This window comes from Helicoverpa armigera, chromosome 2, assembly GCF_030705265.1.
Source record: "Helicoverpa armigera isolate CAAS_96S chromosome 2, ASM3070526v1, whole genome shotgun sequence".
Classification (NCBI taxonomy): domain Eukaryota; kingdom Metazoa; phylum Arthropoda; class Insecta; order Lepidoptera; family Noctuidae; genus Helicoverpa; species Helicoverpa armigera.
Window position 1 is genome coordinate 5,585,857 of NC_087121.1, and position 13,832 is coordinate 5,599,688.

The 13,832-nt window shown below is 38.9% G+C and overlaps 4 protein-coding genes across 4 annotated transcripts; 3 read left to right on the top strand and 1 right to left on the bottom strand.

Moving 5' to 3' along the window:
* Window positions 1–781: 781 nt before the first annotated feature.
* LOC110376862 (cathepsin B-like) lies at window positions 782–1,905 on the bottom strand. Its single transcript, XM_049843575.2, has one exon. It carries the CDS (start codon window positions 1,867–1,869, stop codon window positions 853–855), a length of 1,017 nt encoding a protein of 338 aa, XP_049699532.2. The 5' UTR covers window positions 1,870–1,905; the 3' UTR covers window positions 782–852.
* Window positions 1,906–2,526: 621 nt separating this feature from the next.
* On the top strand, window positions 2,527–3,592 carry LOC110376695 (cathepsin B). Its single transcript, XM_049843577.2, has one exon. The coding sequence runs from the start codon at window positions 2,551–2,553 to the stop codon at window positions 3,559–3,561; it is 1,011 nt and encodes a 336-aa protein (XP_049699534.2). The 5' UTR covers window positions 2,527–2,550; the 3' UTR covers window positions 3,562–3,592.
* A 1,047-nt stretch (window positions 3,593–4,639) lies between these two features.
* On the top strand, window positions 4,640–5,747 carry LOC126055238 (cathepsin B). The gene has a single exon (XM_049843578.2). The coding sequence runs from the start codon at window positions 4,674–4,676 to the stop codon at window positions 5,682–5,684; it is 1,011 nt and encodes a 336-aa protein (XP_049699535.2). The 5' UTR covers window positions 4,640–4,673; the 3' UTR covers window positions 5,685–5,747.
* Window positions 5,748–7,638: 1,891 nt separating this feature from the next.
* On the top strand, window positions 7,639–8,771 carry LOC126055237 (cathepsin B). The gene has a single exon (XM_049843574.2). The coding sequence runs from the start codon at window positions 7,718–7,720 to the stop codon at window positions 8,591–8,593; it is 876 nt and encodes a 291-aa protein (XP_049699531.2). The 5' UTR covers window positions 7,639–7,717; the 3' UTR covers window positions 8,594–8,771.
* The last annotated feature ends 5,061 nt before the right edge of the window (window positions 8,772–13,832 follow it).

The following is a 13,832-nucleotide window of genomic DNA, read 5'->3' on the forward strand; positions in this document are numbered from 1 at the left end:
TTGAATATCGTTGATCAGGTGAATGAATCAGGTAACCCTATGTTTTGAGTAATTAAGTTTTTGTTAGCAAGTGGGTACGTCGACGTCGTAGCTAAAGTTAAATATGAATAGCTGTTAAATAAGGTTTAGGGAAATAAAAAATCTATAAGAGGCAGATTCGTAGAATTTCATATATAGTTGACCAGGGAAAAGGTTTTACAGTACTCATATCACACTCCGCGTTATAATAAAATTTGAGAGCTCGTTCGTAGATTCAATTCAATTTTCCTCAACATTTTCTTGCACATTACATTTTTGATATCCAGGATGTTTCTAGTTTTATATCAAATATAAATATTATTACTTACAGAGGGTTGAGATTTTCACTTTAATTTTGTGAAGTAGGTACTAGTATGTACCTACTTGTTTATTCATGCTGAAGGTAGATATATCAACTTTCTCGTACTTAATTAAAAAGTGGTCCATGTGGGGCAATTTCTGGGATGCTAACCTAGAAATTTATCAGACTTCTTGGAAGTCTAAATTACATTGTGAAAATATTCCCTTCACAATGTTTTTTTAAGTTTCGTTGTCAAGCTGCCAATTGCTCCGAAATAAAGTACAGTTTGGCACCATTTGGCAGATTGTTAGCCGGACACATGAAGTCAATAAATCTGTTGAACTGTATTCCGAGTGATCTAATCAATATCCAGAGATTTATGAATACGCAGGCAGTGCTCATAAATCCAAAGGAAATAATATTGCACTCTTGGAAAGGGTAACCGAGAATATAAAACAAGACTACGTTTGATTTCAGTTTAATCATCAGGATCTCATTCTTAAAATACATCATACACTGTTTAAAAAGTATATTTAAACTATAATTGGTTCGCCGGCTACAACAGAATCTTCAATGCCGCAGTGATTCACTCCACGTAGAATTTTAAAGAATCCTTCATCACCCCAATGTTGGTTCCAAGAGTTTGCAACGAGCCAATATTTGTGGCCGTTTTCCACTCCCCAACCTAAAATCTTAACTGCATGATGTCCAAGTATATGTCCTTGAGTTTGATTGTACACCCCTGTTTTGTAACTCAGAAAATCTGTATAAACTGCCATTACACCTTCAAGTGGTCCGTTTTTAAATAATTCCAATTTTATTTGGTCTTCATTGTAATCTATTGAATAAGCGTTCTTACCATGACGTTTATTTTGACTATAGTCGATGTCGTTGGAATCGCAGGTAGTGACACATTGTGATGCATCAACCGTTTCCTTGAAGTAAGGTGCGTTACTCGTTCCATTAAGACCTGGTGGTATTTTATAAGATTTGCAACCATCATTTGTTTTGTAGTTCCCTCCTGAAACAAGCCCGACTTGCTTCCAGTATAACCATGCCGCGGTGTGCACACCCCTGATGCACCCTAGCCCGCAAGTCTCACAACAATTTATAAGATCTTGGGCAGAGAAATGAAATTGTTTTGTGCCATTTGAATGAATGCAGTATCTATCTGTCATTGCTTCTACAGCGCCAAACGCCCAGCAACTAGCGCATGCTCCTTGATCTCTGATGTCGTTTAGCGAGGGACAATTCGGCCACCTTTCTCTCGGATCAAAATTATCGGGAAGACTCCCAATAAGTTCATCACCATGTTTCATCTGTGGGAGTTTCGGTAAGTATGCGTCTTTTATAGTTCCAGCTAGGTTCTTAATAAATTTGTTTGAGGTATGCAATGGGAAATTTCTGCCAGCTTTCCAGGAGTTCTGGCGTGAATTAATCTGATTGATAAATTTATCAGTGAATGGATTCTGTATAGCGCGTGCACCAGTTGAAATTGCACATACGATAACAATCAGGGCAACATTCAACTCGGCCATTGTTGTCTTCATGTCGTTTTGTCCGGTATTGATACGAGATTGTAGGTAGGTTACAAAAATATAAAAATCTTACCCATATACTACCGAGAGGAATTTCACTGCACTCTTAGAACGCCGTAAAGAAATTAACCTTTCGAATGAATATTGTAGTTGAAGGAACCAGTGACAGAAAGAATTGTCGATACGGACTACGGCAGCGTGTGTATGCGCTTGCGTCACCTTTCGCTGTGCCTCGCCCCTCACGTCTACGTTTGCTACCTCGCTCCTCGGAGGACCGAAACTAATCGTGTAAAGAAACTGATTCATCCTTATTATTTACGGCAAAAGATTCTTAAAACAAATACTAACATTAAATTATCGTGTATATTTTTTCTGCCTGATCCAAAGTTAAAAGCATAATTTGCCATATGGTCCTATTCCTACAATAATTATAACGTTGCGCATTTCGAACGACTGCCTCGTTTCAAGTTCTCGTTCAAATGAACATAAAATACTGATATTTACACCTACTTCTGTTTATAAAGTTTTAAAATATTTTGGAATGTTAGGTACACTTCAAGCATTTTTATGATAAATATTAATTGTTATTTACTAAATTCTAAATAACTTCACTTGCATAAATAGGTTCAATTTTACATGCCACGTTTTTGTATTTAGGTACTGTAACAGTTGAGAATAATAGGTATCTTCATCATGATAGCGGTTCAGGCGAAATTGCAAATTTTATTTGTTTTCGCTGTGTCTGCCACCAAAACAGACTATTTGCTCTCTGATGAATTTATTGATTTGATAAATTCTAAACAGAATTCCTGGAAAGCTGGAAGAAATTTCAATCTAAATACACCATTTACATATATCGAGAATCTTATGGGTGCTATGGAAGACGATAACTTTGCAAAGTTACCGAGAAGGCTGCATATCGCTGAACTGACAGCTAGTCTACCGGTATCGTTTGATCCGAGAGAGAAGTGGCCTGAATGCCCATCTTTAAATGAAATAAGAGACCAAGGCGCATGTAGTAGTTGCTGGGCGGTAGCTGCTGTAGAAGTGATGACTGACCGATATTGTATTGCTTCTCAAGGAAAAAAAAACTTCAAATTCTCCGCTCATGACGTATTGAGTTGTTGCCCGGATTGTGGTAAAGGTTGCCAAGGTGGAATACCATCGAAAGCATGGGAATACTGGAGGGATTACGGTATCGTGTCAGGGGGGAACTATAACTCGAACGAAGGTTGTAGACCTTACGAGATACCACCGTGTGAACATAATGTACCTGGTCGCCTGCCGCCTTGTGGCCCTAAAGTAACCACTCCAGAATGCATTAAAGCTTGTGTCTCAAGTTACAACAATGGCACATATCCCTCCGATAAGCATCATGGGTTGCATGTATACACTTTGCTTCCCAATGAGGATCAAATTAAGGCTGAACTCTTTATGTTCGGACCCGTAGAATCGACTATAGTTACGTACGCAGATTTTATTCATTACAAGCAAGGAGTGTACGTACACACGGAAGGACCAAGGTCTGGCGTTCACTCTGTGAAGATATTAGGCTGGGGTGTTGAGGGAGATCAAAAGTACTGGCTTGTTGCAAATTCATGGAACTCAGAATGGGGTGATAATGGATACTTCAAGATATTGCGAGGAGTAAATCACTGCGACATAGAAAGCAACGTCGTAGCTGGAGAAACTTTCCTTCTTTGATTGTTTTCAAAAATAAATAAAATATAACAGACATTATGCTATCACTTTAAGTATTTAAGTCCTCCTCCTCCGAGCTATGTTGGGGCTTCCAGTCTAACCGGGTGTAGCTGAATACCAGTGCTTTACAAGGAGTGACTGCCTTATCTGACCTCCTCAACCCACTTTAACCATTGTATTACCATTACCAGTGTATTTTCTTAAATAAAAGTTACCAATAAAAAGAGTTCTTTTATTAATTACAGTGTCACTATCTAGCAAATAGTTAACGTTTATAAAGATTTTGGGGGCTGTCCATTTTAATTCCTGACGTTCAAAAAGTGCTGTCTTGCAGCCAAGTTTGGATAAATGATTTTAGATTGTAGTTTTTATTTGAGATTGGCTATTTAATCTTTGTACCCTTTTATTCAAAGTCGTTCTATCGTTATTGAATTATCATAAAATGGCGAAGGACCAGGAGTTGATGAAATGTTGGCTTAACTAATGCCGGCCATACACGCTAAGGTCTACCTGGAAGAATAACCAGGAGCCGATACCTAGCGGGTGAGTGCAACCTTACTAAATATGAAAATTAATAAAGAATTCCACTTTAAAGTAAAATGTAGTACTTAAAATGCAAATCTGTTTCTTTGTCACTTCTGTGGTAATGGAGGGATATGGTGGTAGAGAGGGACCAAAGAAACGATGTTTGGATGGTGTGAAAGTCAATATTCCTAGAAATAATGGTTCATATGAGGTGACGGCAGATAGAAGACCAAAAACATAATTGAAATAAGGGCAGAAAGTTAATGATGATGTAACTTTTATAGCACGAATGTTAAATACCGTTTTTTACTGGAAAAGTATGTGTACATTAGTGCTAAGGATATTGGTGTAGTAAGTGGAATGCTGCCCTAAAGGTAAATACACTACTGTGTGAAAGAGCTGTATTTTTTTTTACATATTTTAGACAATTTTATCACGACATTCCGCATAAACTACAAATGATTAAAGGTTTGAAATGTTTACAGCACCATATTATGCATAATAAAAAAAATATTTCTGTATGATAATCCTGAATAACTTGGTATAAATTGTGAGCTCCGGCATTCAGACACCAATTTCGAGTTATCAGTATGGTCACATCGTGCGCAGTGTTAGCTGTTGTGCTGTGTGCACTAGCAGTTGTCGCTGTCGATAGACCGCATCCACTCTCTGATGAATATATACAAGAGATTAATTTGAAGCAAAACTCTTGGAAAGCCGGCAGAAATTTTGGACCTAATATCTCTTTGTCATACATTAGATATCTACTGGGCGTACGCGTTGATGAAATTATTAGTTTACCAATAATGAAACATGACGCCGAACTTATTGCAAGTCTTCCGGAGACCTTCCACCCGAGTGACAAATGGCCAAACTGTCCTTCCTTAAACGAGATCAGAGACCAAGGTGTGTGCGGCAGCTGTTGGGCGTTTGGTGCTGTAGAAGCCATGACGGACCGGTACTGTATACACTCCAATCAGACACAAAATTTCCATTTCTCAGCTCAAGACCTTTTGAGTTGTTGTGAATATTGTGGGTCAGGTTGCAATGGAGGTTCACCACAGTCAGCTTGGCTCTACTGGAAGTACTATGGTATTGTGTCAGGAGGAAATTACAACTCAAGTTTGGGCTGTCAGCCATACGGAATCGCTGCCTGTGAACACCACGTACCAGGCCCGTTGCCACAGTGTAACGGTTCAGTTCCCACTCCAAAATGCGAAAAGTCTTGTGAATCTGGTTACGATACAGAATACGAAACGGATAAACGCCGCGGTAAAGAAGTTTATGCATTAAGATCTAACGAGGATGACATAAAAGCTGAACTATTCAAAAATGGTCCTGTTGAAGCTAGCTTTGGTGTATACTCAGATTTTCCTCATTATAAGCATGGAGTTTATGTAAAATTACCAAACGCCACACGTCTTGGAGGACACGCTATTAAAATATTAGGTTGGGGAGTGGAGAATGGTCAGAAGTATTGGCTTGCTGCTAATTCTTGGAATCCGGACTGGGGCGATAAAGGATTCTTTAAAATACTACGCGGAGAAAACCACTGCGGTATAGAAAATGGAGTTGTAGCAGGTATACCCCTTATACAATGAAATGCATTGTGAAAAAATGAATAATTTGCATTATTGTTTTAACAATAAAGAAATGGGCATGTATTTTATTTTTTTATTTCACATTATGTTTTTAGGATTCCTTAGTTAACTAGGAGCCCTTATAGTTTCGCCATGTCCGTCCGTCCGTCCGCGGTTAATCTTACTGACCGTTAGCACTAGAGAGCTGAGGTACCTACTCCATTGTATATCGATCACGCCGACAAAGTACAAAAATAAATAGTGGGTACAAATGTTTTATTAGGGTACTAGGGTACCCCGTACACGTAAAGTGGGAGTGCATTTTTTTTCATTACAACCCTATCGTGTGATATATTGTTGAATATTTAAAATTATGTTTTAAATTAAGTTTTTGACAAAAAAATACGAATTCATTTATAAACTAAGTTTGTAGTTCAACAGTATTTGCAACATATTTTTTAACTTTCTTTCCATATTTTATAATCCTTAATGTATTTTCTTTCAAAGAAAAAAAATAAATATTGAAATCGGTTCACGCAATCCAAATTGACCTCCGAAAACCCATCATACATAACCAATCCAGTTTTTACAGAGTTGTAACTTAATATCACGAGAGATTTTGCCGTACATTGGGCTTCTTCGAGCTGTTAAGATTTTTTCTGAGATAATGGGGTTGGGTTAGGTAAGGGCTATACCTCTACGGAAGAATTTGGATTCCCGCAGCCCCGCGCCCACGTGCAAGGAGAGCACAGGGGGTTTTAGCCAGTAAGAGTCCGGCACAACCATCCGCCTTCCCCCAGGCGGAGGAAGTCCATGAGGATTTCATTCTAAAAAATAAAATATTTATGGGCTGTACTCGGGAAACTGCAATAAGAGCGTATCCGGCCACGCTGTTGGACATTGGGACATTGAACGTGGCCAGACACGCTCTTGTTACTTCTTTGCAAGACTTCGTTTCTGACAGCTATGCATATTAACTTTTTTCCTCGAAGTGCACTTATGATTTACTCAATCAGATTTAATGGAATGGCTACATCCTACAAAGGGAATGTAACCATATCCCGAGGTTAGCGATAGACTGGAATCCACAAGAAAAGCGTAAACCGGGTCATTGACGCAGCGAAGACCATCAAAATCCATCTAGGGGTGCCGTCTTCTGCACCTTCTAGGGAGCGTAGGACCTTAAATATAATGCTGATATCCTCCAAGCCGATTATCAGCTGTGGCGGCAGTAATCATGGAAGGAGATTAGTTGGTGCACAAGCATTTGCGCAGACACTGGTGCACACACTATTCCGACACTCACATAGCCCAATGGGTCCCATTGGATGGGACGGCAATTCGACACGACCGGAGAGAGATCAGGCGTAGGACCAACATTTACGTGATCTCCGGTGCACGGGTGTATCAATCTTCTAAAACCCACAAAGCGATTTCTGCCTGATTCGGGAATCGAACCCGAGACCTCGTTCTCAGCAACCGCATTTGCGGCAGCTAGACCAACGAGGCAGTTAGGACCAATATACTTCATGCTCATCCGTATTTATACAAATCGTGCGATATGAAATAAAGGGCAATTTTATATTTTTTTAATTGCCCTTTATTTTATTTTCAAGTCTTAGATTTGATCATTTCCCCTCAAGACTAAATTGGAAAAATATACATAGGAGAGGTCGTGATTTAATGACGTTTTTATTTATGTAGCATAAATACTCAGATATCATTCATCAAATGAATCATATTTGATGACATCGAGACGACAATACACAGAGCAATCGGCAATACACTCTAATGACTGACAATGCAATACCATTTGATAACACCGCTTTTACATGAGCGGATTTTTGTCGCACTTTTCACATATTTAACATACTTTAAACTATTTTATCAGCCACGTGTAAATGATTAAAGTTGTAAATTTTTTCAACAAAACCGCATTTTTAGATGAAAAATGTTGTTTGATAATCGTGAATAAGTTCGTATAAATTGTTAGCTTCTGCATTCAGACACCAATTTCGAGTTTATTTTCCATCTTGCATGAAGCCAGGGATAGTATGGTCACATCGTGTGTAGCTGTTGTGCTATGTGCACTAGCAGTTGTCGCTGTCGATAGACTGCATCCACTCTCTGATGAATATATACAAGAGATTAATTTGAAGCAAAACTCTTGGAAAGCCGGCAGAAACTTTAGACCTGATACCCCTATGTCCTACATTAAGAATCTACTGGGTGCACGCAGGGGTGAAAAGAAAAATTTACCAATAATGAAATATGACGCCGAACTTATTGCAAATCTTCCGGTGAGCTTCCACCCGAGTGACAAATGGCCAAACTGTCCTTCCTTAAACGAGATCAGAGACCAAGGATCGTGCGGCAGCTGTTGGGCGTTTGGTGCTGTAGAAGCCATGACCGACCGGTACTGTATACACTCCAATCAGACATTAAATTTCCATTTTTCTGCTCAAGACCTTCTGACTTGTTGTGATAATTGTGGTTCATGTCTCGGCGGAGGTTTATTGGAGAGAGCTTGGCGCTACTGGAAGGACAATGGTATTGTATCAGGAGGAAGTTACAACTCAAGTTTGGGTTGTCAGCCATACGGAATCGCTCCCTGTAAACACAGCGAACAAGATCCGTTGCCCCCCTGTGGTGAAGGATACTACACTCCACAGTGCGAAACGTCTTGTGAATCTGGTTACGACTCAGATTACCAAACGGACAAACGCCACGGTAAAGAAGTTTATACGTTAAGATCTAACGAGGATGATATAAAAGCTGAACTATTCAAAAATGGGCCTGTTGAAGCTAGCTTTGGTGTATACTCAGATTTTCTTCATTATAAGCATGGAGTTTATGTAAAATTAGCAAACGCCACATATCTTGGAGGACACGCTATTAAAATATTAGGTTGGGGAGTAGAGAATGGATAGAAGTATTGGCTTGCTGCTAATTCTTGGAATACATACTGGGGTGATAAAGGATTCTTTAAAATACTACGCGGAGTAAACCACTGCGGTATTGAAAATGAAGTAGTAGCAGGTATACCCCTAATACTAAGTGAATAACTTGCATGATTGTTTTAACAATAAACAAATAGGCATGTTTTTATTTATTATTTACCTACACGATACATGTACATTATGAACTAAATATATGATCTTCCTCGTTAGTCTAGCTACCGCAAGCGCGGATTCTGTACACGAAGTCTCGGGTTCGATTCCCGGGTCAGGCAGAAATCGCTTTGTAGGTTTAAGAAACTTTCACATCGTATTCCGGAGCCTGGAAGTTGGTGATTGATAGACCCGTGCATCGAAGAGCACGTTAATGTCGGTTCTGCGCCTGAACTCTCTCCGGTCGTGTCGGATTACAGTGCCATCGGGCTATGACAGTGAAGGAATAGTGAGTGCATCTGTGACAAACCAAATGTCGATGGCAGTGTCAGCCTTTTTATTGAGTACAAACCTAGCGCAGAAGACAATACTTTTAAAACCACGTTTTACACTAAAATGGTCATGATACAATCCAATCATCCAGAGTTTTTGGGTTCATAAGCTATGAGTATGGAGTATAAATACACTGCATTATGTAAGGCCGCTTTTCAGCTTGAAGAATTAGCAGCTGATTTAAAATCATTACATTATAGACTATTGTACTGTTTTATGCATGAAAGTATTTGTATCTACTTAGTTGCAACTCCTGTAATTAAAGGAAAACATGTGTTTGATTACTATGTCTTAGTTTTAAAATTTTGGTTGGTATATTCTTTGTATGTAAAAAATTGGTAAGCAAAAGGGGTTTCTTAGGGGGTTCTTGTTAGATTCTGTTTGTATAGGTGACGGTATAAAGTTGGAAAATGCCATTAGAAAGCCTTTACACCCATTTGATCCCAAAGAGTAAAGATGACTGTCGTTACTGACAACTTTCCTATTCATTGCAATTTTTTTTTGTCGAATTTCGTTTCCACTTACAAAATTCCAATATCTTGTTCTTTGGCATCGACAAATTGAAATTTTATTGTCTAAGCGTTAAAAGGATTAAGCGATATTGATGGTTTTTCATGGGCTAGTTAATGTCACTCAAGTGCTTTAACAACAGCATTTATTGCGAAACTTGGAAAAGTAAGGGTCTGTTCAAATTATTGATCGAAAAAAAAAGTGAATGGCACAAGAAATAACTTCATAATACAGAAGCAAAATGTAGTAAAATTGCTTAAGGCATGATCATTTTAATTCCTCAAGTGACGGTTTGTTATATGGCAGGAGCTACGTTTTATTATAATTATAACAACAAAAGTACAAAATAATGAAAAAGCATGGTTATTTTATTATCCGACTAGCTGTTGCCCGCAACTTCGTCTGCGTAGGCAATAAAGAATAGTCAAAATACTACTTATCCCGTAGGTGCATTCTTTCACGTGACAGTATAATTAGGATTAGCACTTAGCAGTCGCATAGATTCATTGATCAAGGTTGTGTTGTGGATGTGACCATTTATCTAAACAAAAGAAGAGTTTGTGACGTTGTGAATATCTCTGGATCTAGTCAGCCAATTTGGAAAATTATTACGTATGGTGCGTAAGTAATTTTCACAGGAAACAGTTATAATCTATGTCTATATGCTTTGAATCTGACAAAGCTGTCATTTGTACATTTTGTGCAGCTGCTGCGACTAATCAGAAGCCAGAAAGTCTGTCAGTTTCACCATGGATATCGTCTTGTGTAGTGAGACTGGATTGAAGATAGGTAGTCGCTCCAAGCAAGATATTGGTACTCATATAGATTCGGTGACTGGAAGCCCACACCAACATAGTTGTGGAATAGCTGGATGGATGATAAAATGAGTCATCATCATCAGCAGGCGCATAGGGTAGGATAGTTTCACTACTGGGGAGAAACACTTGTATGACGGGGATTTTCTGTGCACTTACTCACTATGGTAAGGCTGACCCCACCTTAGGCGTGCGCGATCCTCGGGCGCGCGTCGCGAGCCGCGAGCACGCTGCATGAACGTCGCGTTTTGCTGCCCTGCGGCATGTGTGAAGAGTGCAAGCGACGCGCTCGCGGCGAGCACGCGGCGCTCGAGTTGTGTTCTTACCCCTTCGCCCGCTATCCCCGCCGCCCGCTAAACGCCTTAGCAGTTAAACGTCAAGGAGAGCGGCGCGTGCGCGCCGCGAGCGCGCTATAGGTAATAAATGCCGCAGGGCAGCAAAACGCGACGCTCACGCAACGCGCTCGCGACGCACGCGCGGCGCCCGCGCTACTCACACGCCCGAGGATCGCGCACGCCTAATGTGGGGGAGGCCTAAGCCGAGACTCCACCGAAATGTTTGCATTAGTTCACGAATAGGCTAAATGTACGTATCTGTGAGAGTCCACTTCATGTGTTCGTACTTGAAACCTGCAGTTTTGCCAAGATTTTCAAAATGTACGCTTGCAATTTGTCATTTCTTGGTGGAGCCAACAAATCGAAAGAAACATAAGTGTTGTATACTGTTCGTCACTACCGCACACCGGGAAAATTTCGCTCTTGCGGAGGACGTTTATAGTATACCATATTTTGTGTCACACAGGACGACAGTAAGTATCCACCGAAACACTTTCAAAGATCTGATGAACGAACAAATCAGACCTGACTTGGTCACCTGGGGCCACCTGGGGCTCTATGAAGCGATCATGTGCTTTGGCTCCTACTGTTATTGTGGTTTCTGAAAATTTATTCACCTCATTCAACGATGAATGTAATTCTGATGGTACTATTAAGAACACTTGCTTAGCGCAGAAGCTGACGTTGGCAGGTCGACTCTTTTGACTTCTCGAATAGGATACCATTGGTTTTTGTGTAATGCACACCTGCAATGCATGCTGGATTAGGATATGATACAGGTAGATAGGATTTGCAACAGCAAAAAATTCTGTCTTTGTGATTGAATGACATCAAACGTAGTTTTATGTAAAAGGTGTTTTTTTAGACTTGGCTCGGGTCTTACTGAGACTGTTCGTAATCGTGACCAGTGTATTTGCGATCAGAAGTTGAAAGTAAGCATGTCTCTGGTATGCGACGCGCAATTTGTACGTTTTCAGACGCATAAAGCATTTTACGTGTGTACGGTATTAAATCGAGAAAGCTCCCATTTCTTATCTGCACTTTGTATCTGGGCTTGTTCTTAAAGCTACAGAATCCTACATTACCCACCTACCTTACGCTTAGCAGCGCTTGCGAGAGACAGATCCTCCTTTCTTCTAGGATTAAGTTTACATATTTTGCATCAGAAAAAATAATTAAGGTCTACTTAATACTACTCACTCAAAGTAATTTGTTTTAAGGCCACCACATTAGTGGAAGATAAGCTAAACTATGTTTATGAAAAAATCCTGATATGAACTCCATCTGTAACTTTAAATGATAATTAATTGTTATACTAAAGTCATCATTTTTGACATAATGTTCAAAAAATAATTTAGATGGCACCGCTTTAAATTTGGCTGAGAACTATTAATTTTCCTTTCATCAAGGTAATAATTATAATTGGATTTTGATGTGGCACGGCAAACTGACAAACACTATTGAAATGACTATCGAAAAATTACACTACGTGTTAAAATATGGTGAATTACGGAAAATACATAACTCCATCTGTTGAAATAATAATCCTCTATAAAGAATGTATGGTAATTTATTGTCATTTACCACCTCGCTCCTTTGACAAATTTTATGTATTTTATTTAACACAGATTACCACAGATGGAGCTACTTTAACCTTGGCTAAACAAAATTTTCATATTTTTTTTTTCTTCCGAAGTTACTTATGAAGGTGTGATTTTCTGTATAAAGGTTAATAATAGGCCGATCAACTAATATAAGTACAACATTCAAATGTACAGTTTTGACAAACAGATTGCGTGTCGTAATATTTTACATCTTGAATTCACAAAATTAATCATATCTTTTGATAGAGTGAATCGATTTCGATGAAACAAAAACTAAGTAATACCCCAAGTTACGTAGAATTTTTGTATATAAGCATTGTCTGCATTGAATTCTTAGATTTTACGTGAATCCCGAACGAACTAACAGATAAACAGACAAAAATGACAAAAATGATGGAAATGGGTTCTGTTAGTTATCCTTTAACATGCTGGCTATTTTTTTTGTCAATTTCTTCAATGTACAAAAATTACTTTTCTACAGATTTATTATATGTATAGATGATTTACCTACACCCTATACCTATATTTGATGTCCTCCTAGCGGATTATCGGCTACGGTGGCTGTTCTAGAAATGTTTTATGCCTTGTAGCTTACGGTGTGTGCCTAAAAATAAATATTTTGTTAAGTCGCGGGCGACCGCTAGTAACTTAATAATTATTCAAGAGCGCATGGGTGTAACAAAATTCGTTCGGAAACTTTCCTACGTATATGTTTTTCCTACGTGTATGTTTATAATAGTGCTTACTAATAAAATAGCAAAACATCTGACATAAAGCACAGATAAATAAAACAACCTTCTCCGTGTGAGAGGAGGCCGCAGCCCAGCAGTGGGACGATAAAAAGGCTAAAAAAACAACACAATTTCAGGGTACTTAAAGCTTACGATTATTTTTAGTACCTAGTCCGTATTTTGGTCAAGGCAAGGCTTTATAGTTTTATAAAAGGGTCTTAAAACAGATGTCACAGCGGTCTGCCAGTTGTCAGTCAAGCATTCAGTTCTTACTGTTATAGTACATTTATAGGCCTCCAACATTACTTTTACGATAGGCGACAAAATGTTTCTGTGCTTATGCTGAAAAATTTACATGGTAATGTTTGCAGCTTAACTCTTTTTGTTAAGGAAAAATGTTGCTTTGACCGTATAGCTAAGTAATTGTTTATTTTCGAAAATGAAGAGATTTTGCTCCAGTAAAATGGGGAATTTTTATTCTAATTCATTAAATTCCCATGGATCTACATATGTATGTTCATTCGTATCAGTAAAATAAGCAGATTACGAACAACAAAATTAATTCGAGTCAGCTTCATACATAATCGTTGAAGAATAATCACATCGAAACGTACATTCTAATCATATTTCCTTCTGTCCACTACCACAGAAAATGTCTACGCAGATCATTAAGCAATAGTGATGGGCGCAGATGGCAAATTAGGTGCGGAACCACTTCGCTATATCTCTGG

Bases quoted from the DNA above. Each gene is read 5' to 3' on its own strand.
- LOC110376862 (XM_049843575.2), bottom strand. From the start codon at position 1,869: ATGAAGACAACAATGGCCGAGTTGAATGTTGCCCTGATTGTTATCGTA.
- LOC110376695 (XM_049843577.2), top strand. From the start codon at position 2,551: ATGATAGCGGTTCAGGCGAAATTGCAAATTTTATTTGTTTTCGCTGTG.
- LOC126055238 (XM_049843578.2), top strand. From the start codon at position 4,674: ATGGTCACATCGTGCGCAGTGTTAGCTGTTGTGCTGTGTGCACTAGCA.
- LOC126055237 (XM_049843574.2), top strand. From the start codon at position 7,718: ATGGTCACATCGTGTGTAGCTGTTGTGCTATGTGCACTAGCAGTTGTC.